The following is a 16,862-nucleotide window of genomic DNA, read 5'->3' on the forward strand; positions in this document are numbered from 1 at the left end:
CCAAAATAGGTGACTTATTTGTGTGTAAAGTGCCGTTAAATCCCAGCTGACTTACAGAGACCCCTTTGGGTTTTCAAGGCAAGAGACTGACAAAGCTGGTTTGCCATTGTTTGAACTAGCCCGGGCCACCCACGTCAGAGCAGACGATCTCGTGAGCCTCCCAGTACAATTCCTGCTTGAACCTTTCGTAGTTCTAGCGCTGTTTTTTACACTGTCTCGTCAGCCTCCTTCCACTTGGAGCGCAAACTCCCGCCTTGCTGTTTCTCCCTCACCTACCTCAGGGCTCACCCTTCCATCGCAGCTCTAGCCACCCCTCTCACAGGTCCAAGGAACCGCCTCAGTCGCGCGGGTTCCAGGCTGGAGAGCTTCACGTTGCTTAGCAACACTGCATTCCCCCCCCCCCCGGAACCCCGGGGGGGGGCGCCGAGGGGGGGCACCATTAAACCCCCAGTCTGCCCTGGTATTGACATGTTACACGCGCCCACACCCCCTTAATTATTATATTAGCACCAGCGACGTAGGAACTCAACTCACCTCTCCTTACTCAGAGAAGCAGCAGCAGCAACTACAGGCTGAAAAAGCTTCTCTCGAATAACCACAGTGACTTCGCTTTACAAACTTGACCCTTAGAGCGACCCGTCAGTCGTACATTCGAATCGCGCGGGCTATGAGGGTGAAGTACGCGAGGCGAGACGTATAAAAGATGCGCTCAGTTGCTCTCCATTATGCTCTCGGGAGTTGTAGTTTTCTCTTTGGCAAACCTCCCTACCCTTTCTTCAGTGCTATTTTAACGAATAAATAAAATATTTGTTACGGTCATAGGCCAGCACATATTTCCACAAATGCAAACTATATTTCCCACAATGCCTTGAAAACCTAAAAGCTTGAGACGCTTCCGATGACTACAGAAAGAGACTGACTAGTCTTTATCACGCTCCTCCCACCCTTCCATTGACAGAAGTGGGAATAGTACTCCCCCTCGGGCGCTGTGTATTGTGGGTAGTAACCCGTTCTTCGCCCACAGCCACAGGTGGCGGCGGCTGGGGTGAAGGTGGCGTGGGAGAGGCGGTGCGGGTCTATGGTGGGACTTGCCTCCTCCGGAATTCCCCGCTCCCTGGGCCTTGGGTGCGCCGAGGGGATGGGGATAGAGCTCTGGCGGCGTCTGCTGCTCTCCTTCTCGGTGTTATTTGTGCTGCTGCCTGGAGCCCCGGGCTTTATTTCCTCTCTGGACAGCGACTTTACTTTCACTCTGCCCGCCGGCCGGAAGGAGTGCTTTTTCCAGCCCATGCATAACGAGGCCTCCCTGGAGATCGAATACCAGGTAAGGGAGAAGGAAGATATACTGCCCCCCCCTCCCCCGGTTTTTCCCTCAGCTTGGTAGTTTGGAGTTAAAGAACTCGCGCGTGGGTCAGTGCCAAGTTGCCTCGGGGGCCACTCAGCAGACGCAAATATAACACTTTTCCTGGATTGTACTTCTGAAGGCTTGTGCGGGATGCGTCTTGCATTTTGAAATACCTTAACACCGGGGTGGGTGGCGGGGAGACCCTCTGTATGGGAAAACTAGCACACTTTTAAATTGGGTTTTCTCCGAGATTTGGGACAGTGCAAATTGGTTTTTCTCCGAGATTTGGGACAGTGCAAATTGGTTTTCCCTCCTCCATTTTACACTCACAGCAACCCTGTGAGGCAGGCTAGGCTGACTCGGGACTGACTGAGAGTCACCCAGTGGATTTCAAGGCAGAGTGCGGATTTGAACATGGGTTTCCCAAATCCTGGCCCAACACTCCTTGTTATACCATTGTGAAATACTTTCTCATAGGAAAAAGAAACCCTCTTCATATGAAAAACTATCATGTCAGCAAGGAAAGCTGCTGTTTGTCACACTTTTACTCTACCCTCCCTCCAAGAAGCTCAGGATGGCTTACATCATTCTTCCCTTGTGAAGCTAGGTTGGGCCCATTGAGTGATTGCCGCAAAACTCCAGTGAGTTTTTTAAAAATAAATTAATTTACCAATTAATTACAGTGCAATTAAAATCAATTAATTCACCAATTAATTAAAGGTAAATGTTCCCTTGCTCGAAATTGAGTGATTGTCGCAAAACTCCAGTGAGTTTTTAAAAAATCAATTAATTTACCAATTAATTACAGTACAATTAAAATCAATTTATTTACCAATTAATTAAAGGTAAAGGTTCCCTTGCTCAAAAGCCAGTCAAGTCCGACTCTAGGGTTGCGGTGCTCATCTCCATTTCAAAGCCGAAGAGCCAGCGCTGTCCGAAGACGTTTTCATGGTCATGTGGCCGACATGTCTAAACACCAAGGCGCACGGAACGCTGTTACCTTCCCACCGAAGTGGTACCTATTTATCTACAGTGCAAAAATTAATTAATGTGCACAAGAACAGTTTAAAAGTCTGGGTAATATATGAAATCTATAGATTGGTTTCCACTAGCAAGAGTTTCTTAAAACAGTATTATTATGAAGGTTTACAGGACAAACAGTCACACAGATCCACCAATTTATTATTAAACTCTATTTTATAACAGTCCAATCAATAACATATTTCTTATATCAGTTGATTAGAAACTACTATACCTATATAAAAACAGTAAACGATAGCCTCCTAATTTTAAATAGTCCTAAAATGTGACTGATTTGGTTTTAAGTATGAGATATGAAATTTTCTTCCTAGCCAGTTCTTAAGCTAATTGTCCAAAGCACCAAGATCCCTTTAACCTATATCTCTATATCAGAAGCAAGTTACTAAACAACAGAAGCCTAAAACCCACAAACTCAGATCGCGAGATCTACTTACTGATGTAAACTCCCAGGCACGTCTGCTATTCACTTGTGACTTATCTTATATAATTAAAAACTATACACTAGAAGATCTGTAAAGTACTATACCAAATACTACTTATATCAAATAACAAAAAAGGTAATAAGAAATACCAACTCTCTAGACCAGTGGTTCTCAACCTTCCTAATGCCACGACCCTTTAATACAGTTCCTCATGTTGTGGTGACCCCCAACCATAAAATTATTATTGTTGCTACCATAAGACCATCGAAAATTTGTGTTTTCCGATGGTCTTAGGCGACCCCTGTGAAAGGGTCGTTCGACCCCCAAAGGGGTTGCGACCCACAGGTTGAGAACCACTGCTCTAGACCGTCTCTGCCGAACACCAACCTCCCCCCTCCCAAGGGAACCGGCAGCGGTCTCTAGCAAAGGAGCAACTGAACCCTGCAAGCCCCCCCCCATTATATCACTACGCTTATTAACCAACTTTTTCAAGTCTCTTCCAACTTTTAAAACACTATTTAAACAGTTATTTATATGACCATTTAAGCCTCTTTACAATCCTTTTACGAGGACCATTTGCTTGGAGTACAGCCTACGATCTTCTAGTGTTGGTGTTAGTAAAGCAACATAATTGCAGCTTACTACCAGTATAGATGGGGTGGCTTTTAGGCAGATTTGTGTAACAGAACTTTTCCTTGTAGAAATTAAGCACTGGATTTTGCCAGCTTCCCTCCTCCCTTGCTTTAAACTTAGCATATACACAACAAAATGACAAGTCAGACAGATGTTGTGAGGACATACCCTAACCTCATTAACTTGTGGAATCACAACTTTTACAGTGCTTTTCTAAAGGACCAGACAGAAAGTCTTGTAAGTAAACTTCCCCCAGCTGGAGGAGAGTTGCTGTCCTGTTTATTCTACAGAATTAATAGGTTCAGCCAAATGTCACGAAAGTCAAACTGTGTCATATGTCAACCTGCTTTTGGTAACTAGATTCAACAATCTAGCCAGCACAGATGTTCTGGAATGGGTTTTGATGACTTAAAGCCACGTAAGCAAGTATGTCACGAAAGTCAAACTGTGTCATATCTAGGTCTGAGTAACAATAAGGTAGAAGTTGGTAAGCAGCGTGTCTCTTCCATTTATATGGAACTGACACAGACTAGACTAGCAGATACTGTGCTTTTCTGTTTGGTATTACTTTACAGAACAGAATCTAAGGACTCAAACAATAAATGAATTAGTTTGTAATCTCATCCTATGCAACTTTACTCAAAGTAAATCACAAATAAGTTCAGTGCTGCTTACTTTCAAGCAGAATGCATAGGATTGTGACATTATGGTGATTATAATTTGGTTTTGGTCTCGCCACTTTTTGTTACTGAAAGCCTAATTCCATTGTAGCATATGCTGTCATAGCATACATAGATTAATTTCTGCCATCTGAGAAAACCGATGTTGTGGTTAACAAAAGAAACTATTTAGACAAAAATAGTCATAATAGGACTGCCAGAATATTTGGATACGAAGTTAAACTTTAAAACTTTAATAACACTGAACTCCTCAATACTGTATTATGCTATAATGAGAATAAATATTGCCAAATATATTCATACTGAAGCATTGAAAATACCCTTGAAAATGTGTTGTATATATCTACAGTGAAGACAAGCAGTTATCACTATACTGAATTCTCAATGTGGCCAAATCTGTGGATATTAAATCCATGGATGGAACTATGAACAGACAAGACAGCTCTTTCTACAAACCCAAGGAAAGCCCCATGTTTGCATAAAAAACTGAATTTTTTTTAAACAAATGCATTAGGGGAGGGGCTAACCCCTCAAATAATAAAATGAGTGCCTGTAGCTTTAAGAAACTGATGTCCTCAGTTGCTGTTGCTAGGCAACCCCTAACAGTATTCCCAAGTCTTGGTTTCTGTAAAAAAAAAAAAGGCAGGGGGAAAGGGCCCTTTCCAGCAACCACCAGGTTAATTGTTACAATCTTGTCTTGTGTGACTCACCAGCTGCTTGCTATTGTTCAACAGGAGCCACTCCATGAAAGGGAGTGAGGTGCAGTGGTTAGTTTCAGACTGGGATCTGGGAGATCCAGGTTTAAATCCCCAAGCTGCTGTGGAAGCACACTGCATCACTTTGGCCAGTCACACACAGTGAGCTGAACCTACTTCACTAGGGTAGTTGTGAAGATAAAACTGAGAATGATGTAAGCTGCTTTGAGTCCCTGTTGTGGAGAAAAGCAGGGTATAAATGAAGTAAATAAATACTAAATATAGCTGAAGATGGGGGGCAGATAAAATCACTGGGACTAACAGGCACTGTATTAAGAGATGGGCATGAACCTAAAAGAAGAAGAAGAGATTGATTTATACCCCGCCCTTCAGTTAGGGTTTCAGAGCAGTTTACAAACTCCTTTCCCTCCCCCTCCCCACAACAGACACCCTGTGAGGTAGGTGGGGCTGAGAGAACTCTGACACAAACTGCTCTTTCAGGAACAGCTGTGCCAGAGCTTGTGACTGACTCAAGGTCACATCAGCAGCTGCAAGTGGAGGAGTGGGGAATCAAACCCAGTTCTCCCAGATTAGAGTCCGCACACTTAACCACTACACCCAAACTGGCTCTAAAAAAGGTGGTTTGGAGTTCAGTGTGGCCCACAAACTAAACCTCAAACTGAACTGACCCAAACAGGCCCCACCTGAAGCAGTCTGGCAAGTTCAGTTCTCCCTTTCTCATGGCTATTCCACAGCCGAGGAAAGGGGGCAAGGACCGCACTGTAAGGGACTTCCCTTCCACCTTTCTCCCAGTCATGGCTCACTGGGGCCTGGATGGGGGGGGGGATTACCTGGGAAAGGACTTCCTTTCTCTTTTTCTCCTGACCACAATTTACCACAGCCGGGAGAAAGGGGGCAGGGATTGCTCGTGAACAGCTGAGCATCAGACCCTGTACCTCTCAACTGTTACGTTTAAATGGCTGGCAGCTCCCCAATGCTTCAAAGGGGGTAGCAAAAGTAAGGGGTTAAATGGATCACAGCCATTTAACTGAATGGCTGAGCAGGTCTACCAAAAGTCCAGTATATGTTCGGGGAAGGTACCTTCCCTGAACATCAGTTCCTGAGCTCCAAACTCGCCCATGTTTGTGCCCAATTTTGGCTCATGCCCATCCCTACATTGTATTATGGTGGTTTGAGTCCTATCTGGAAGTCAGTCTCAGAAGATATTGTTGAGGGATTCCTCCTCTGCCCCAAGGCTGTTAACCTGTGGGGTGCCACAGGGTTCCATTTTATCCCCCATGCTATTTAATATTTATACGAAGCCATTGGAAAAGTTCATCTGGAGGTATGAGCTGTGATGTCACTAATATGTGGATGATACCCAGCTCTGCCTTTCTTTTCCACCTAATTCTGAGGATGCTGTTGATGTTCTGAACAGGTGCTTAGAGTCAGTAATGGGCTGGATGAGGGTGAACAAGCTGAAACGATATCCTGGCACTCAAACTGAACTGACCCAAACAGGCCCCACCTGAAGCAGTCTAGCAAGTTCAGTTCTCCCTTTCTCATGGCTGTTCCACAGCCGAGGAAAGGGGGCAAGGACCGCACTGTAAGGGACTTCCCTTCCACCTTTCTCCCAGTCATGGCTCACTGAGGCCTGGAGAAGGGAGGGGGGAATTGCTTGGGAAAGGACTTCCTTTCCCCCTTTCTCCTGACCACAACTTACCGCAGCCGGGAGAAAGGGGGCAGGGATTGCGCATGAACAGCTGAGCATCAGACCCTGTACCGCTCAACTGTTACGTTTAAATGGCTGGCAGCTCCCCAATGCTTCAAAGGGGGTAGCAAAATTAAAGGGTTAAATGGATCACAGCCATTTAAACTGAATGGCTGAGCAGGTCTACCAAAAGTCCAGTATATGTTCGGGGAAGGTACCTTCCCTGAACATCAGTTCCTGAGCTCCAAACTCGCCCATGTTTGTGCCCAATTTTGGCTCATGCCCATCCCTACATTGTATTATGGTGGTTTGAGTCCTATCTGGAAGTCAGTCTCAGAAGATATTGCCCCAAGGCTGTTAACCTGTGGGGTGCCACAGGGTTTCATTTTATCCCCCATGCTATTTAGTATTTATACAAAGCCATTGGAAAAGTTCATCTGGAGGTATGAGCTGTGATGTCACTAATATGTGGATGATACCCAGCTCTGCCTTTCTTTTCCACCTAATTCTGAGGATGCTGTTGATGTTCTGAACAGGTGCTTAGAGTCAGTAATGGGCTGGATGAGGGTGAACAAGCTGAAACGATATCCTGGCAAGATAGACGTTCTCTGGGTTGGTAGAAAGGCAGACTAGGGACTTCAGATCTCCCCTGTCTTGAGTGGGGTTATGCTCCCCTTGAAAAGCCAGGTATGCATCTTGGGAGTACTGCCTAACACAAGTGGTCGCGTTAGAAAACCAGATGGCTGCTGTGGCTCAGAATATGTTTGCCCAGCTCTGGCTGGTGCGTCAACTGCATTTATTCCTGGGTTAGTCAGATCTAGCCACAGTGATTTATGTCTTAGTTACTTCTGGACTACTGCAGTGCTGTCTACTGGGGGCTACCCTCTAAGTGTATTCAGAAGCTGCAGCTAGACTGCTGGTTGGGGCCAGCCAGGAGCATATGTCCTCAATACTTCAGCAAGTAAACTGGCTACCACCAATCCACTCCCAAGCCCAATTCACGTTTTTCCTTTAAAGCCCTACATGGCTTGCGATGGGGGTATCTGAAGGACCATCTTTCTTCATATGGTCATGCCCAAGACTTAATATTGCAGGGAGATGCCCTCCTGACTGGCCCACCAATTAAAGACACTCATTTGATGGGTACATGAGAAAAGGCCTTTTCTGCGGTAGCCCCACAATTGTGGAACAAGCTCCCTGTTGAGGTACGGCTGGCCTCATCATTGTTGATCTTCAGGAGGAAGTTGAAGATAGTTTTTATTTAGGACGATATTTTAATTGATTTAATTTTTATTATTAGCAATCCTAATTGGAGTTTTTAAAGTATGACTTCTGTGGGTTTTATAATAGTTGTTTTAATTGGTTTTTTAATAATATTTTATTTATAGTAAGCTGCCTCGAGTTCTGCAAGGAAGAAAGGCCAGTGTTTTAAATAAATAAATAATTAAAAGCTAGATTGGGTGGGTCTGAAGGGGAGAAGCAGGGAAAGATGAGACTATGGGAGATGCCAGGAGGAGGGAAAGAAGAAATAGTGTGGGGAGAGGATTCAGGGGAAAGTGAAGTACCCCTGCAAATCCTTGAAGGTTCCCCACCATATGACTGAGTCTGACTCAGCCAGCTCTGCACCACTTGGCCAGAGTCTTCCAGGGGAGAGAAGGAGGGAAAGCTGAAGATAGGGGGACAGACAAAAGTTGGTTGGGTGGTGGGTGGGAAGGAGAGAAGAAAGCAGAAAGAGAGGAGAGACTATAGACAAGATCATGGGGACTTTCAGAGAAGGAAATAGTGGGTGAAGGGGAATTGGATTCCCCCTGCTTGTCGTTATGGGTCCTTCACTTGTCATTATCCAATTCTGTAAATTTTCTTACATAAACGTTTTCATGCTACCTGAGTGTATTAAGCTTTGTTATAAAAAGTACTTCACCCAATCCAAAAGAGAAAATATTTCATAGGTCTTTTTTCAGGTTCTCCAAAGTAAAATGGAGGAAAAGTCTGATCCCCCCCCCCGCTTTTGCATCTCTGCTTTGTACAAATAGAAGCTGCTTTCACTTTTAAAGGGGTCTGTCTGTGACTGCTATAAATTTCATACTCAAGCTACAGCTTGCCCACTTCCCTTCCATTGTAACCCATGTTATTCCTAAGAGTATGACCCTCAGAAGCAACTTCCTGGCTGTCACTGGAGGAAGTGGCTTCAGAAGAAAAAGGAGTGGTGGGAAATATACTTTCTGTGGGCAGAATCCCACTTGTGATTCCTTAACTACAACCCATTGTCCATAGTAATTCATTGTTGAGTTCTGCATGTGGTTAGTAGCACTTGTAAATGTATTAGGTTTGATTTCATCCTAGAGGTATCTGCATAATTTTAAAATTTAGTAGATGCAATTTCCATCTGTTCATATTGTTCTCTTAGGTTTTAGATGGCGCAGGATTAGATGTTGATTTTTACCTGATATCACCAAAAGGCGAAACTCTTGTTTTTGAACAGAGGAAATCAGATGGAGTCCACACGTAAGTTTTAAAATGAGTATATTCAGACCTCTTTGTTAAATCATATTTAGTATGAATTGGGGATGGGGGGGATGCCAAGTGCCCACTGAATGCTTGAATTCTACAGTCTGACTGTGTTATAAGAATTTTGAACATTACAATTCTTCTGTGTGCTGCTGTATAAAATAATACAAGCATTTCATGGGAAAGCTGTTTCTGCTTGTACATGAGGTTCTTTGGATCCCTGTTCACATTTAATGGCTGTTAGCCATGGTGATGAACAACAGACTCCATATTCAGAGGCAACAAAGCTGTAAATACCGGTGCTAGAAAACAGCATTGGTGCTATGCCCTGATCTTTGGCTTTCCAGGGCAGTTGGTTGGCTACTGCATGAAACAGGATGCTGCATTAGATGGGCAACTGGTCTGATGCAGCATGGCTCTTATGTTCTTTTGATGCCTTGTCCTTCCTTCGAAGAGCTCACAATGTTCCTTCTTCAGTTTAATAGGCTTTTTCTGAACAGGGAACATTACTGTTTCGTAGTAGATTCTTGCAGAAAAGCTTATGGCTATTCTCACATAGAATTTATATGGCTGTACTAGTTAATATAGAAAGTGTTTTAGAATCTCGAGCAAGATATCTTTGTAATCTAGTCCAACCCCCTGCTCAAATAGGTTATGGGGTTTTTTGTTTGCCCCCCAAAGGGGATTTTTTTAAATTTGCATTTCTAAAATAACTACATAACTATAACGAAAGAAGGGGAGGGGAAAGACTACAGACTAAGGGAGACAGAGAAAAAGGCACTAAAAGTCCAAGTGTAGAAGGTTACATATGCTTATAGATACAAAGTTGTAACTCTTATCCATTAACTTCTGACATGAGGAGTTTCCTTGTTCATCGCTTCAAGTTAAAATCCAGCTTCTCTGTCTAGACAGAGAAGCTAATTAAGAAGTATAGAGACCTTAAAAGACATTGACATCTCCCATTGCGCTTCCCCTCCCTCCCCACAAACATGACGTTGTGGAGCCTAGATTTACTCAGTCCATACAGTCATCTCAATTTGTCCTCTTCCTTCTCTGTTGATTCTTCTTTCATAAACAGCTTTAATGAAACAGGCTCTGTCCAGTTAGTACTGCTTTCCTTTTCCAGAGCTTTCACTCGCTTATTATGGTACAAGAGTCCAATCACTTTTTAATCTGCTTGCCACCATCCAATACAAGCTATACACAGTCTCAATTTCATCTATAAACCAAGATTCGCTGCTTCGTCTTCTAAACACTATCCCTTTAAAAGTCTCGCCACATTTAGAGCCGTTCCCATTGAATATCCCACTTTAGCCAGCAGATGGCACCCGATTCTATGCTGTAGGAAGAGTCTATGGTTAGGTCACCTGACCCTTGGAGGGTTGTTTACATTTACCGATTGAAGTTGCCAAAGTCTCAAAGGTCTGTAAATGCTTTTATTAGGAAATTTCTACTGTAATCCATTGCCACTGTTAGCTCAGTCCCCCACCGTCCCGCTTCGTTCATTCACTTGAGGGGGTAGGGCGTCCCCTCCCCCTTCCCACTTTAGTTTGTGGGGGCTTCGCAACAGGGCTCCGATGTTTCGCTTTAACTTAAACTCACTCATCTGTCTTCAAAAACGATCCAGCAGGTCTCCCTGGGATCTCGCTAGGCAGAGGAAAATCGCCAAACCTTCATACGCTTGTCCCGGTGGTCGCTTCAATACTGGGAATCAGGGCAGGACCTTCGGGGCAGAGAGCAGCCCCCATGCCGGCTGTTGGCCGGAGGTAGGGCTCTCCAAAGCCCCCTGGCTAGGAGTTCATTGCTTATGGACTCCATGGGGGAGCACGCACAATCACGCTCCCTCCTAATCCCCGATTCATGGCACACGTCTCTTGGAGGAGCCGAGAGACGCGGCCATCGTTGAGGCACCAAAAACCGGAAGTCCTCAAATAGGTTAGGTTGAGAGAGTGTGCAGAAAATTCTTGGACTTACAAATACAAATACAATACCTTTATTGGCATAAAATATCAAATACACATGCAGCATATATCCTCAAGATAGGCTGGAGGGGTATCACATTCCGAATTGCCTTAAGATGAGCCTCTCCTCCTAGATACCTCATAAAAGAAATTTGGTACAGGTTCCAGAATTTCTATATTATGCGAAGACAATAAAGAACTAATTTTATGCTCATCAGATTGGCCCAAAAGGGGGTCCAACACAGGTTCAATATAAACAACACGGATGTCACAGTGGAATTTACAGTACAATAGCACATGTCCAATGGATTCGATTTCCCCCATCCCACAGGGGCACAATCTATCTTTATAGGGAATTTTCTTGAACCTTCCCGATAGAACAGCTGAGGGAAAGACATCGAACCACGCTCGCATGAAAGCCCTATGAAGTTGGGGCTGAATCAGTCTAGCCAGGTATCCTGAGGAAATGTGGCTAAAAGAAAGTCCCATACTCAAGGGAGAGCAATGTCTGTGTGCAAGTCTTCTCAGATATTGCACCTCTATATCGAGGAGTCTTTGTTTGAGTAAGGCAAAAGCCTTCTGCTCAGACAAAAGTACCAAGTCATCAAAACTAAAGCCGATTATAGAATTTTTTTTCTCTATATTAATCAACCAAGTCGATAGATGGGATTCAGTTAACATGTGCACCACAAGACTGTTTGGGCCACATCTAATTCTTGGACTTCTCCCATGTGTTCCTTATGCAGCTTTATGCTTAGAAACCAATCAAAGGCTTCTATAGACCAGAGCATGGCTGATAACAACTCAGTTTTGGCTTAAACTTCATTTCCATGCTAAAGCTAAAAGTATTATTACTCATATGCTGAGTCCCATCTCTCTCCATGGCTTAGATATGTAGAAGAGAAACTCTCTACAATGGGAATATCCCCAGATTATTTAGCCCCCTTTTCAGATAAACAAGCCTATGCTATCATTAAACAAAGATTTCTCGACATCGAAAGGCAAGAATGTACGGAACGTGCAGCAGCCAGCAGATGCTCCCAAAGTAGGCTGGGGTCTTTTGGCATGGGGGGCAGATAATGGAGGCTGTTGCAAAATTCTTATATTATGCAATCAGAAGACGAGGCTTAAATAGCCAAGTGTAAGTGACTGGTGCATCTTAGTATTTTGTTGTATTTCCATGATGTTTTGTGCTTTCAGTGCCAATAAAGGTTGTGTGTGTGTGTGCAACTGGCCAAAGTCACACAGTGAGCTTTCAAGACAGAGTGGGTCTCCCAGATCCTAGGCAGACACTCTGACCCCTGCACCACATTGACTCTTCTGACAGTTGTTGACATAGTCCTCCCTTGTATTAACTAGGCATGTTGTCAAAACTGATCATAATGATGAGACTGCTTTAACATGTAGGTTGTGATTTCCCCCCCTCCCCAATGTCTTGTGCTTGCAGAGTGGAGACAGTTGATGGTGACTACATGTTCTGCTTTGACAACACATTCAGCACCATTTCAGAGAAGGTGATTTTCTTTGAACTGATTTTAGATAATGCAGGAGAAGAAGATCAAGAAGACTGGAAGAAGTATGTTACTGGCACAGATCTTCTGGATATGAAACTAGAAGATATTTTGGTATGTATTCAGTCAGCCTTTACAATATTTGTGGACTGTGTGGTTGCTGTCACCAGGTCTCCTTTTTGCTGCTGCCATCTGGTCAGTATTGTCTGCTAAGCAGAACAGGGTGTAGAGTGGCAGCCCAGCTATCCCAAGTGGCCTCACGGAGATGGAAAAGAGGGGTGTATATATTTATTAAATATATACCATGTATTTCTATCAGCAGCTGGAGGAAGCTAATAATCAAAACTGCATTAGGAATAGAAAAATACAGGGTTAATCTTTCCTTCTGCTGCTGGCAGCTGCTGACATAAGTGGCCATAATAGGAATGGCAAACTGTTCATTTCCCATACATCACTAGCAGGGATGATAAATAAAAAGGAGCCATAGCTATTTATGTGAATAACTGCTTCAGATTCCTAGGCAATCACTTCTGGTTTCTGGGCTCAGTAGATTTTTCTAGCCTCTCTTCCAAATGTATTTGTGCACACAAGTATGTGGGGAGGATTTGTGGAACATTAAAGCAGAGCCTTGGAAAGACGGAACTGGAAAAGCATGGACACAAAATAAAGAATGCACTAGGTTCTTATGGTTAAGAATGCAGAGGTAAGGTTTGGCTCGAGGGCTAAGAATGCTGAATGACCACTCCCATTCACCACAGAAGATCTCCCGAGTCCTGTAAGAAAAACAGGTGGTTGAGAACGTATTGGACAGTCCTAAGAGTTTATAAATGACATGGGGTTTAGAATAAGAGTGGCATACAAAAGGTAAAAGAGCAGTTCCAGTTTCAAATGTGACACAGTACAGAAAGGAGAGTGCCCTCTTAGAATTAATTTGGATATAGACTCATTTGGAGCCAAGCACAAAGGCTGGTGGAAAAGGAGGATGGGATGGAGCTATACCCGACAACTTCTGAAAATACACAAATTCTTGTAGTGAAACTGTCATTTTTAAAAGATTTGTCGTGCTAAAATAAATATTTTGTTATTTACTAGGAATCTGTCAACAGTGTGAAGTCTAGGCTAAGCAAAAGCATTCATATCCAGACCCTCCTGAAAGCATTTGAAGCTCGTGATAGAAACATACAAGAAAGCAACTTCGATAGGGTAAACTTCTGGTCCATGGTCAACCTGGCAATAATGGTTATAGTGTCTGCTGTTCAGGTTTACATGCTGAAAAGTCTCTTTGAAGATAAAACGAAAACTAGAACTTAACAGCCTTGTGTGATAAGAGCAATAAACAGAGAAAATGCAATACACTGCTACAGAAAAGCCAATGAGTGTTATTTCCAGTTTGTTTTGAACAGGTGATACTTAGGTTTCACAAATGACTCTTCAATGTGGACAAAATGCCTTTCTTTTCTCTATCAACATAATTGCAATAGGTCAGTTTTCAGGTTTGTTTCATAAGTTTAATAATTGTAAGAATCTCCTATGCCATCTGTATTGCACAAAATAAAGATTTTTTAGTATTTGCTATACCTGTAAATATATAATGTCTTAATCTGTCAGCCTAGCTACAAGTTTTTTAAATGTGGCAAATCTGGATATATGAAATTATGAACTGTGTATTCAGTATTTGAGTCTGCTTGACTTGGGAAACTCAGGTAAAAGAAAATCTGCTGTAGGTGAACTATGCTGTTATTCTGGCAACAAGTTTCAGTGGGCATCAGTAGACACTCTTGTGGCTCAACTGTACTAAAAAGAAATTCAATAGACAGGGGTATCTAAAAATTTCCAGATCCTAGGAATTTTTTGACTGTATATGAATGAAGTAGCTGTTTTAACTTCACTTTCATGTTCAATTACAGTGTAATATTATAAGGTTGGGCTCCTTATAAGGGTTAAAGCAGGATGTCATTAGTGCAAAATCAACCACTAGAGTCCTGACTGGGATTGTTGAGCTAATATGCCAAATTGGTATTTTTCTTGCAATGGATTCTTACAAGACTTCAGAATTGGTCTGAAGGTGAAACACAGTGAGATATTTGAACACAAGCAGTGAATACTCTATGTGAAGCTACAATGAGGCAAATAATGCCCCTGTGCTGTGGGTCTTGAGCTGAATTTGTTTCAGGTGTGAATGCAAACTTCACTTCCCTCTAGTCACATCTGGCAGTGACACAATCAGAAGCTGGTCTGGGAACCCAAACCCTGAAATGTGGCCAAATGTCCCATCCAGTTTGGCACTTTAAAACTAGTGTAGGAAGGTATACATTTGATATGGCCATACTTTTTAGTTGTGAAATAAAAACAATTTTACTGTGTTGCACATTGGTAATTTAACTCAATAAGTGCCTGGGCAGACTTCAGCAATCTACTTTTAGTCATTGTTAGTAGTCTCAGTTGGGGGGACAACTTTAGTCTTCCTTCTCCAGTAGTCTTCCGTATTGATTAGCAGGAAACTCTGTTTCAGTAACCAAATGCCATCTCTGTAGTATGTTTAAACCAGCATCACTATCTCTTCCTTAACTATTCACAAGGAATGCCTGGAGAACTGTAGTCCTAAAGCCCAAACTAGCTGTGACTAAGATAAGCATGTATTGCTTTTCACACCAGTGAGACCACCAGTGAAATGAATCCTCACAAATTGCTACAAACTCAAATACAGATAGTTGAGAATGGGGAAAAAACGACTGGCCACTGGCTATTCTATGTATGAAAGAAAAATATGGGATGACAGTTACATGACATCTGTTTTTCCCCTGAACATGGTGAGAACTTCAGCATATAGCCCCACACAGTTACTACATATAGGGAGAAGAAAAAATGTCAGGACAGGTAATCTGTTTCCTTCGTTAAATAAATATTTTAGAGCAGCCATTCTTTGTGTGTGCATATGATTTGATAACTTGTTTGTAATTCGGTGTTGTGAGAAAGACCCATAAAGTCACAAATAATTCTTAAACCTTAACTTGAAGCCTGATTATATTTACTAGTTTTAAATATATATGTTTTAAATATATATTTAAATACTGCTTTCTTGTACTTTGTGTTTTCCTTTATTGTTATAACCCTAAAACAAGATCTTGTATTTTTAAAAAAGCACATATTGTCGTTCTAGCAATTAAAAATGAGCACAGATGCATTGCTTGCATTATCCTAAGAATGTACAAAAGGAAAGACTTGTTATGTGTATTCTGCCATATATACTTAAGGTCACAGCCTGATCTTTCTGGCTTTGACTGAAGTGAACCATCTCACCAAAATAATCCACATGTTGATATTCCATTGGAAAAAGCGGTACACTACATGCTTCATTTCACATTTAGAATTTATCCTACAGGCATAACTGTGTTAATATCCCCAAATTACTCCTGATTGCACAAGATTGCAATCAGTCATCTTTTCTACTGATTTTCCTCATAAAAACCTTCTATATGAACTTCTTTAGAATAATTAGTCTCTTCCTTGTAGGCACACATTCTCCTGTTAGTATGGGGAAAGTAAAAATATCTCACTAGCAAAACTCTAGTTTTTAAAAATAAACTACTTACTTTGGATTCGCAAAAGTAACTCCTATAAATTTATTCCAATTTATTAGTGACATTTACCAAACACCCATGATCTACTCTAGGAAACACTTCAAATGTCAAAAAAGTTAGTGCCATAGTGTTTTTTTTTTATGGATTCTGGTCTTTATATACACAGTTGCCACTATTTTATGTTGTTGTTGGAACCCTCTGTGGATAGGATTATTTTCATGCATTGATTAATGGGCTAATTTTAAATGAGTAATAGCATATTGCTACATAGGTGTCAGATGTATGGTTCCAGGGATGTGATTTCTATGTGCAGTAGCCTACAAAATACTAAAGCATCTTAGAGCTGATGCATGCTTCCTCTCAGATAGTTTGCCATTTAAATTGTAAAACAAATGCTTAATAGCATCCATTGTAATTAAAAAGTGATGAGGAAGAAAGTCAGTCCTGCTTCTCTATTGTTATAGGGAACTCTAGCCATTTAAATATGTGCCATTTACAACTAGAGTATTGTAGTATTGCATTTAAATGGGAGATAGATCCAAGTAGTCAGCCATGTTGGTCTGAAGCAGAACAAATTTAGAGTCCAGTGGCACCTTTAAGACCGACAAAGGTTTATATTCAAAGTATGAGCTTTCGTGTGCATGCACACTTTTTCAAATACAGTATAATGGGAGGTAGGGTTCAAACTTATAGATGGGTTATAAGATTTATTTTGACATTTATTGCTTTACAACTGTTGACTTAATAACCTTACCTTGTTTGACCCTTACATCCCAT

The 16,862-nt window shown here is 42.2% G+C and overlaps 1 protein-coding gene across 1 annotated transcript; it reads left to right on the forward strand.

The window, feature by feature from the left end:
* Positions 1 to 1,010: 1,010 nt before the first annotated feature.
* On the forward strand, positions 1,011 to 15,155 carry TMED5 (transmembrane p24 trafficking protein 5). The gene is made up of 4 exons (XM_015413339.1): positions 1,011 to 1,321; positions 8,932 to 9,029; positions 12,441 to 12,618; positions 13,597 to 15,155. Exons 1-4 carry the CDS (start codon positions 1,079 to 1,081, stop codon positions 13,813 to 13,815), a joined length of 738 nt encoding a protein of 245 aa, XP_015268825.1. The 5' UTR covers positions 1,011 to 1,078; the 3' UTR covers positions 13,816 to 15,155.
* Positions 15,156 to 16,862: the final 1,707 nt, after the last annotated feature.

This window comes from Gekko japonicus, unplaced genomic scaffold (genome assembly GCF_001447785.1).
Source record: "Gekko japonicus isolate JY-2015 unplaced genomic scaffold, Gekko_japonicus_V1.1 scaffold70, whole genome shotgun sequence".
Lineage (NCBI taxonomy): Eukaryota > Metazoa > Chordata > Lepidosauria > Squamata > Gekkonidae > Gekko > Gekko japonicus.